Source organism: Octodon degus, unplaced genomic scaffold (genome assembly GCF_000260255.1).
Source record: "Octodon degus isolate 3935 unplaced genomic scaffold, OctDeg1.0 scaffold00009, whole genome shotgun sequence".
NCBI lineage: Eukaryota > Metazoa > Chordata > Mammalia > Rodentia > Octodontidae > Octodon > Octodon degus.
In genome coordinates, this window is record NW_004524585.1 from 26,491,846 (window position 1) to 26,502,039 (window position 10,194).

Here is a 10,194-nt window from a genome sequence, read left to right on the forward strand (position 1 = left end):
AGAGAGAGAGAGAGTGGTGTGTGTGTGTGGCCAGCTCAGTCCACCAGGGGGCGGGGCTGGCTGGCATGTGGTGCTGGGGGATCGAACCGCGGTCCCTGATGCTTTGCCAAGCTTGTTCCAAGTAGGTGCTTTAGACCACTGAGCCATCTCTCCAGCCCAAGAAAAAATGTTTTAAAGAAAAAAGAGAAAGCAAAATAAAAAGCTATACAAAAAGAAAAAGACAAAAGAAAAAAGAGTATGACAATTGTTATATAAAATTTAGTTCACTTAATTTTATTTATTTTTTTCTTTTGGCAGAACCAGGGATCAAACTCAGACCCTTGCACTTGCCAGGGAAGCGCTTATTCCACTGGGTCATCTCCCCAGCCCTGTTATATAAAATTTAGTAAAAGTAAACAGTTTATTTACATTTTAGGAGACATTTCTTAGGACATAACTGAGTTCTGAAAAAATGTATTTATGTATGTAGTAAAGGAAAAAAATAGGCTTCAGCACTTTAAAATGGTCATATTGGGGAAATAGTATTAAAGAGTAGCTTTATTTTTGATTTCTCCAGATAAAGCTAGGGAAGAAAACAGAATAAATAAAAAATATTTATTGAGAATAAGCACATCTACAATAAAGTGCGGCAGTAGTTTTCTGAAAGTACTAACCATTTTGCATTTGTTGTTGGGTTTTTATTTTGTTTTATTTTTCTGTTGTTTTAGTTGAGTGAATCTAAGTCTGAAAGTAAAGAAAGATCAAAAAAATCTTCAATATTAGATACTCCAGTTCACATAACTGCAAGTGGTGAGCCAGTTCCCATATCTGAAGAGTCTGAAGAGCTGGATCAGAAGACATTCAGCATTGTAAGCAGTAGATGTTCTGACTGTTAATAATTGGTACAACATTTTAAGTTGCAATTTTATTTTTTGGAGTTATAAACATGGAAATACACAGTATTTGAATTTTATGGTACTGTAGTTTAGATTGATGAAACCAGTAGATTTAAATTGTGAAAGATGTGTTAAATTTAGAATCAGTTTGGAAAGGTTTCTTAATAAAGATTGAAGGAAAAGAGCTTAATGCTTAAAGGGTACTTTCTTTAGGGGCTGTAAATTTTTCAGTTCTTATTGCTGCTTATCTACAATTAAAAATGACTTTTTCCCCATTTTATAGACTAAGATTTTTATAGTGCACAATAAAAAACAATGGAAATGTTTGTCTTATAAAGTAGAAAACTAAATATGAAAAATGATATAAAATATAACATTTTATAACAAAATGATATAAAATATGCCTTATTACTGGATTCTAGATATGAAGTTGCACTGTAAATTGTAAGCACCTTCATTCTCTGTACCTGTATGACTGTGAGCTGGGAACCTGTCCCAGCTCAGCCTAGATAACACTTGTCTAAAATATACTGGTTCTACACACTGTGGTACTTCTTTGTGCCTCAGTGTGAGGGAGAAACTTACCTTTGTCTTTCTCCAAAGGGTTGGTTTAATGACTGTGTTCAAGAACTCATAAATGGCCTCAACTATGAAATTATTTGTTAGAAAAATTCTGAGGAAAGGTTATGGTAAAGTTGCATTGTGGGAAAGCAGTGTGCATGTGGTTGATACTACTGGCTCTGGAATTATTGCAGCTGTTTGAAAAGTAAGACTGAATGAATTTGTATTAGTAAAGTTTCCAGTCTGGTACTCTCATAAAAGCTTAGGAAGCTCAAAAATTAGTAGTGATTGTGGTAAGATTGCTCAGACATGGTACACATTGATGAAAAGTCCAGTCAAAGAACAAAACCAGGAAGGAATAATAGAAAAAAAGACTGAGTGATGAGACAGGTAACTAATTTTCAGAGTTTAAACCAGGACTGGGAAAAATATTTCTGACAACAAATAAAGGAAACATTTAGTCTGCCATATAAATAATGTAGTGTATTTCTGTATAGCTTGCTTGCTTATCTGTTCTAATCAATATTTTACACTAGTTTGAATAATTAGCTTTAGTTATGTGTTAGACTTTATTAAAATCTTAAATCACTTTCTTGTTATTAATCTGATGCTATATTTGAAAGGTGGAAATTTTCCTTCTAAAACTGCACTTACATTTGACCCCCTATGTATGTTATTCTAGATCTCCAGCTTCTTGTTTCATTTTATCATCTTTTTTGCACCTTTACTAGATAGAACATGCTGATATAATATTTTTTGTTCTGATTCTACAACACACCTTAAACAACCTTCTAGTATTTTGTCACACTTCTAAATATAGTAGTCCATAGCAGTTTTCTTGTTCTTATTGTGACTGTTGACATCGTTCCAGTCATTGAGAATTTAGAGCACATACAAAGTGATGACTGCACTGTCACTGTGTCCTATCTTCCATTTCATGTACTTGTAGCACAAGTGTTGTCTTTGGACTTTACTTTTAATCTCTTCTCAGCTTCAGCTTCTGACACTGATTCTGTAACCTTTCTATTTGATGCCTAGATTTTAATCTAGCCCTCACATTAATTTTCCGTGATTTTCTTTTTTTTTTTTTTTTTTAATAATTGACTGTGTTGGGTGGGAATAAAAGGGTGATGATAATATATTGGTCTTTTTTTGAGGTAATAACATTAATCTTTTTTTAAAAATTATTTAGTGCAGGATCTACAGGGTTTCCCTACACATTTCGGACTTGCAGTGCTCCTCCTGTTTTCAGTCTCGCAAACGCTGGGATTACTGGCGTGCAATTGCTTATCTCTGCACCCTGAGGGCAGGGCTGCAACAGCACACCACACAGGGAAGCAAACCCAGTCTTTGTGCCTTCCTAAGCAGGCGCTTTAGTCCACTGAGCTATCTGGCTGTCCTTAAAACATTAACCTTTTCACTTGAACAGGTTTTTTTATTCTTTTTTTATTTTTTGGGGATGTATTTAGTACAGGGTTTCACTGTATAGATCAGACTCAGTGATTTTCCTGTTTTCAGCCTCCCAAGCACTGGGATTACAGGTGCGTGGCACCATGCTTAGTTTCAGTTATCCTCTCAGTGCACCCCTGAGGTGGGTCTGTCATGGCAGGCAGGGAATTGAACCCCGGAGGCTACGCTGTGCCTAACCAGGCACTTTAGTCTGCTGAGCTATCTGGCCGGCCCTCAGTTTTCTCTCTTCTTTATGCTCCATTACTGAGTGAGGTTGTACATCTAGCTTCCTTGTCTATATCTCCACTTTTGCTTTCTGATTTTAATGTAACCATTGAAATGGAAAGCTTTCTGCTGTGTCCTATGTGTGAATTTTTTCACTAATTTTTTTTCCACTAATTTTTATAAGTGATTTTTCTTTAGAATAAAGAGAGACCCTAGACCCAGACTCTTCTGGGTGCTTATGCTGAATTTCACTCTATTGCAGAGTAACTCCTCAAAAGACATTAAGTAGCTTTTTTTTCACCATTTATTCTCCTTACTATCTTTGCCTCATTTGGCAACTGTTAATTTACCTTATCATTTACTGATGAGTTTTTATAATTAAGATGTAAGTCAGTAGTTAAAGAGCACAGGATTTGAGGTCAGTTGGACTTGGGCTTGACAGATGTCATTTGTTTCTGTGCATCAATTTCTTCTTTGTAAAATAGGTCAAAATTGTTATCAGGATAAGATGAATTACATTTAAAGCAAAAGTAATAAGTACTTTGTAAGCTTCAGTGTTTCTCTAATTCCAATCTTGAGGCCTTACCTTACCCTTAGCATAGATTTCTGTTATCATTTCTTCTTTCCCCACATATATGAATCAGTGAGCAAATTTCTGGCCCTCCCAATCACACTGTTTTAACTACCAGCTATCCCTTTCCAGAATTATTTCAGTAACATCATAGCTGCTCTTACTGCTTTCATCCTTCCTGTGTCTTCATACATTAACAACCTCAGCTATTAGGACCACTATAGGAAGAAGACAGTCACACTAAGTTATCTCTGTATTTAGACCTCAGCTGAATCCGTCTCTTAGAATAAATGATTTCATACAAAAGCCTACAAGACATACATTGTCTGGTGAGTTCCAGTTATTTCTTGCCTAATTTCTATCTCACTTGGTTCTAGTTATATAAGCATTCATATTGTTCTTTACACATGTCAGAAAAAGTTTAGGACATTTGTTCTTGCTCTCCTCTCTGCTTTGAGGGGCCGATTCCTTCATTTCTTCAGGTATCTTCTTAAACATTGCTCGTTCCTTAAGTGTAAATAAGAAGCTTCCACCTCTTTATTTTCCTTGATCACCATTGTCACCATCTATCTCTTGTTTATTAGCTTTCTTATAACAAGGATCTAGGTTTCGTGTAGTCACTGCTTAGTGCACTATTTTCTGGGATTGGAACAATGCCAAGAACATGGTATATATTCAGCTGACATACACTGAAGAAATTACTTTCTAGGAAAATATAAACTACCTAAATTAAGAGAAAATTTGGAAGCAGGGCATGATGGTGCATGCCTGTAATCCTACTACTCAGGAGCCTGAGGCAGGAGGATCACCACAAGTTCAAGGCCAACCTGAACTACACAGTGAGACCCTCTATCAAAAACAAGGAGAGCAGCTAGGAATTTAAAAAAACAAAAGAAACTAAAGATTTTCTCTTTTTTTTTTTATATATGGCATCAGGTCTGTCAGAAAAAGCTAGTTTTACCTCTGAAGTATACGTAATTCTGATGGCTTTAAAACTATTCTTTATAAAGAATGGAAACTTTTCAACTTCATTTGGTTAAGTAGGCCAATAAAACACTAAAACACAGCCAAATGCATGCCAGGATTTCTTTTTTAAATAAATGGGTTTGAACAAACTACCAACTCAATAAATACATTGTTTAATGTTGACCTATTTCATTTTTACATTCCTTGAACTAAATCAGCTTCTCATGGTTTTTATTAAATTTAAATTTGTTTGTACTTTTTTTTCTTTTTTGGCAGAACCTGGGATTGAACTTGGGCCCTTGTGCTTGCTAGGCAAGCACTTAATCTACTGAGCTATCTCCCTAGCCCCTGCTTCTACATTTATATTCATAAATTTTATCTATAAAGCTGTCTTTTTAGTAATATTTTAATTCTGATTGGGTATGATTTTGTTTTTATTACAGTAGTAAAACTGAGTCACACAGTTAATTGTTTTTGTTAGTGTGCAAAGTATTTATCAAGGAAAGGGTTGCTCTCTATCGACTCCCCTTCCTCTGGATATCCAAACTATAAGAGCACCAAAAGTCATCATTTGCTACCTTGCTTTGTCCTTATATAGGGCTTATGCATCTACCTACATTTGTTTTAATATTATGATTGCTAGTATATATTATTATGTAGATTTTGCCTTAATTTTTTTCTTTATAAAATCCTTTTAATTAATACTTTATTATATATTTTAGTGTATATAGGATATAATCTGGAATTTTATTAGTAGGCTGACTGTGGTAGTGCATTCCTATAATCTTAGCACTCAGAGAGGCCAAGACAGAAGCATCGCAGTTTCAATCCCCCCAATGCAAAGTGTTGAAACTCTGTACTATAATAAAATATTTGAGGAGAGAGTCTGGGGATGTAGATCAGTTTGAATTCTTTAGGTTCATTCTTTCCCTATTACCAGTGATTCTCTATAGTATAAGAAGTAACCATTTTTGTAGCAGCTAAGAAATCCTAACTTCAAAGCCTTACCTTCTTGAAGAATATGCAAAGGGGAAAATATTGATACATAATAGCTCTGGGATGGGGTTTATGAGGTTTAATGTCACCAGTGTTGTATATACTCATGTAACTATTACTGCAATAGATAGATCTTGTTGCTTCAGATTTTTAATATATGTATTTATGTTATGTTCATATTTTGAAGTGTAAAGAGAGAATGAGGCCTGTGAAAGCAGCTCTGAAACAACTTGATAGGCCTGAGAAAGGCCTTTCAGAAAGAGAGCAGCTGGAACATACTAGACAGTGTTTAATAAAAATTGGAGACCATATCACAGAATGTCTGAAAGAGTATACAAATCCTGAACAAATTAAGCAGTGGAGAAAGTAAGTAACAAGCTTTCAGGAATTGTCAAATATGTAATTGTAATTAATTATATTTAATTAAATTTTATACATATATAATTTTTGTATGTACGTGTTTCTCTCAATTTGTGTTTCTAATTCTGAAGCTTAGGTGACAACATGTTTAAGAAGTAACCTGAGTAGTAGTATTTTCATTTCTTTAGAAGTCTTTTTTAATGAGAATTATGATCATAAGCCACAGTTGTCACCTCTGTCCTGAGAAATAGTGGGAGCTATTTCATTAAAATAGATTGCATTTGATTTTTAAATGTCCTTGTAATTTACCAAATTATTCTTAGTAATTTCTTTAGAACTTGCTGTTCCCAGAAAGTACATTGTTGCTTAAGTTTAGCAATTTATCTTCTGACTAGATACATATATAAAGTTATGAAGATTAACATCTTTCAAGGGGTACAATAAGCAAACCTATTTTCCTTTTTACTTTAGAAACAGCAGGGGCCAGGAAGATACCTCAGTAAAATAAGCACCTGCCTGGCAAGCACAAGAGCCTGAGTTCAATCCCTGGTTCCACCCAAAAAAAAAAAAAAAAAGAATCAGCAATAACACAGTATTATAGCTGCTATATTATGCAAATCAAACCAGGCTTAATTATTAGATCTGGATTAGTGCCGAGTAAAACTACTAGACAGATGAGGAAAGTATTGAAATGGTCACATAGCAGTCCCTGATGTTGGTTCATCAGTCTGCTGACTAGCTGTGTACAGTGTAGGTACACATCAAAAGAAGTATATTTCTGACAGTGAAAATGGTTAGAATTAATTGAAAAATCCTATGCTTCTCTTTTTTCCTTAAATTCATCCAGCACCCATTTAGTCTAGGAAGCGAGAGTGTTGATTATGACCGCTAGGCTGTGGTGCACAAGTGTAAATTGACCTATCATTTACCACACTCCACAGCTGTAACTTCTGCAGTTTGTCATGCTACAGAAAACTGTCCTTTTTTTTTTTCCTTCACCATTTCACAGACAGAAGGCTCATTTTTACTCTAGATTTTAGAAACTTTAGCATACAATTTTTCTTTGTTTCCTTACTAAGTAGAGAGTTTCTATTTTCATGGAAAGGGAGCATTTTACAACTTTTTGTTTTTTGACAATTCTGTATTGCCATCCAGCATAACTATAACTATTAATGTGCTTCAGGGGACATTAGACTAAGGATTACTTGAACCCAAGCGCTGCATTCCCTAGGCAGTAGTATGATAACCAAGATGGCTACTAAGTAAGTAGCAGCCAAGTAATGTACTCTGTTGGCTGTGGAACTTAAAATGACCAGACCTTGACTAGCTAATCTGAGTCCCTGAAGAGTAAGTATTAATTCTACAGAATGAGACAAGATAAAGACTTCAATCATAGTTAGCATATAAACACTTGACATATAAACGTATAGAAGAGTTGACATTGTTTTTACAATAACTATAGTTATCTGTCTTGTTACTTATAAATAGTACTTTCAATCTTTATTTAACCAAGTCTTTTAAAATGACTGAATGGAATACTGATTTTTAACAGTCACCATAATTAAGTGAAAGATGGCTAAAATAACAGAAAATTTGTATTTTACTTTCTATCAAAGTAATTTTATATTCCACAATCTAATACCATTGCTCTTAGAAGTTATTATTACTTCCATTGTAAAAAGAGAAAAAGAACTACGGTGGAAAGCTTTCTAGGGTGGAGTTGGTATAGCAGAAGTAGATCTGAGACCTGAACTTTTTGTAGAAGTTCTCATTCTTGGTAAAGACATTAACTAGTTCGACTCTGGTGCCTTGCCCAGGTTGAGATATTGTGCAAGGGATGGAATAAGGACTAGAATCTAATTACTAACTAGGTTTTTTTTAGGACAAAATGTACTTTTAGCCAGGTATGGTGGCACATACCTGGAATCCCAACACTTGGGACACTGAGGCAGGAGGATTGCCGTAAGTTTGAGGCCAGCCTATGCTACTTGGTGAGTTTAAGGCCAGCCAACTACACACCAAAAATCCTATCTCAAATAAAAACAAAAACAAAGAAAAAAATGTATTTTTAACAAGAGTCAGTTATGAACAGAAAGGCAGCTTTTCTTCCTTTGAAAGTTAACTGTAGAATGAAGATATGTTACAGATAGCTTCTAAATTTTTTTTTTTTTTTTTGGCGGAACCAGGGATTGAGCGCAGGCCCTTGCGCTTGCCAGGGAAGTGCTTATTCCACTGAGCCATCTCCCCGGCCCAAACGTTGCAGAGTGGTTTTTTTGTTTTTTTGTTTTGTTTTGTTTTGTTTTGTTTTGTTTTTGGCGGAACCGGGGATTAAACTCAGAACCTTGTGTTTGCTAGGGAAGCGTTTATTCCACTGAGCCATCTCCCCGGCTATAAATTATTTAAAAAGCCAGATAAATATTCTCAGTGGATTCCAGTTCAGTCAGGTATCATTTAGCTTTATCACCCAAGTTTACTTTTATATTTCAGAGTAACTATACCTTCTATGTGTATTTGTATCTTCTGATGATAACAGACTTGGCAGGGTATTTGTTTTTTGTTTTTGAGTTGTCTTTGACAGTTTAAAAATGCATATCATTAAGGCTTATAATTTGATTTGACATATCTGTACATTATGAAATAATCACAATTTCTAACTAATGATGCCTGCATTTGATGGAAAGAGCAATCTAGAGACACTGCCCTGTGTTGGCATTAGATGTCTGGTCATGGCAGTCATGTGACTACTATTAAAATGGCAGTTGCTTTTTCATGCATAAAGACCCTTTTGCAGTACTAAGGATTGAACTCAGGCCTTTTCACTGAGCTATATATCCCCAGTTCTTTTTAATTTTTGAGACAGGGTCTGGATAAGGAGCCCAAGGTAGACTTGAATTTGGAATCCTGCCTTAACCTCCCAGAGTGTGGAGATTATAGGCATGAGCCACTATGCCTGGTTAAGAACAGGCTATGCTAGTTTCATCCATACCACCCTGTATCTCTTAAAAAATAAATAAATAAATAATTCTAGTTTAATTCATGTCATCTTATGCTCTTTCTACTCAAAATCATTAACATACCATATGATGCCATATACTGCATTTTGGATTATGAGTCTCTTCAGTCTATTCCGCTGTGTTAGTTCAGACATCTTTGGTATATTTCAGTTTAAGATTATTACTTTTCATTGTAAAATTATAAAATGAAGTGGTTTGGACTGATTAGAGTTTATCCATAGATGAATTTGTGCATATATGCATTTATTAAAGTAAATATGAAAATTAATCTCTTTAAATTCAGTTTTTGGTGTGTATGTGTGTTTGAGGGGAAAATTTTCCACTATGCTAATTTGCCTTTTTTTTCCCCTAGAAACCTGTGGATTTTTGTGTCTAAATTTACTGAGTTTGATGCAAGAAAATTGCATAAGTTATATAAACATGCTATTAAAAAACGACAAGAAACTCAGGTAAATAATGTATTATATTTTATTCCTTTATTTCTTTAAAACCATGACACATTCTAATTTATGGTAGAAGTTAATCAATGAAGAAGGACTGAATGAAATAGAAAACCGTTGTTATAACACTTCAGTAATATGTTTTGCAGGCACAGTCCACAGAAGAAATTTAAATTAGTGGAAAAGAATGGAATATTGGTGTTGTGAGATACTGATTTCTTACAAAAGAAAAACAAGTTATGGAAGAGACACTTGTTTAACATTTATTTAAACAACCCTAGTAATAAGATGTAACATCCTGAGTACCTCTGGGATAGGCATATTGTGCTCGTGTAGTTATTGAAAAAAATGTCTGTGACTTGCTTTTCTTTTTGACATGGTAATGTCATATTGAGAACATATCAAATAAATCACATTTGAGGAATAGTCTGTATTGACTTGTATTCTTCGAACATGTTGAGATGAACTATCACAGAAGACATGACAATAAAATGTAGTATAGGGCTCCAAATTGGATGCTGGATCAGAGAAAGGACACAGTGGGGAAAATGTGAAATCTGAGTAAGTCTAGAGTTCAGCCACATGACTGACACTGACAAAGAATCTACAACCTTGGGCTGGTGAGATGGCTCAGTGGTCTAAAGCACCTACTTAGAACAAGCTCAGCAAAGCACAGGGACCGCGGTTCAATCCCCCAGCACCACATGCCAGCCAGCCCCGCCCCCTGGTGGGCTGAG

General features: G+C 35.0%; 1 protein-coding gene across 1 annotated transcript in view; it reads left to right on the forward strand.

Moving 5' to 3' along the window:
• Chd1 (chromodomain helicase DNA binding protein 1) overlaps window positions 1-10,194 on the forward strand; it is an 81,843-nt gene that overhangs the window by 65,873 nt on the left and 5,776 nt on the right. Inside the window, exons 31-33 of the mRNA XM_004625420.3 lie at window positions 708-848; window positions 5,831-6,009; window positions 9,370-9,466. Of these exons, the coding sequence (XP_004625477.1) occupies window positions 708-848; window positions 5,831-6,009; window positions 9,370-9,466 (417 nt within the window). The remainder of the gene's footprint in view (window positions 1-707; window positions 849-5,830; window positions 6,010-9,369; window positions 9,467-10,194) is intronic.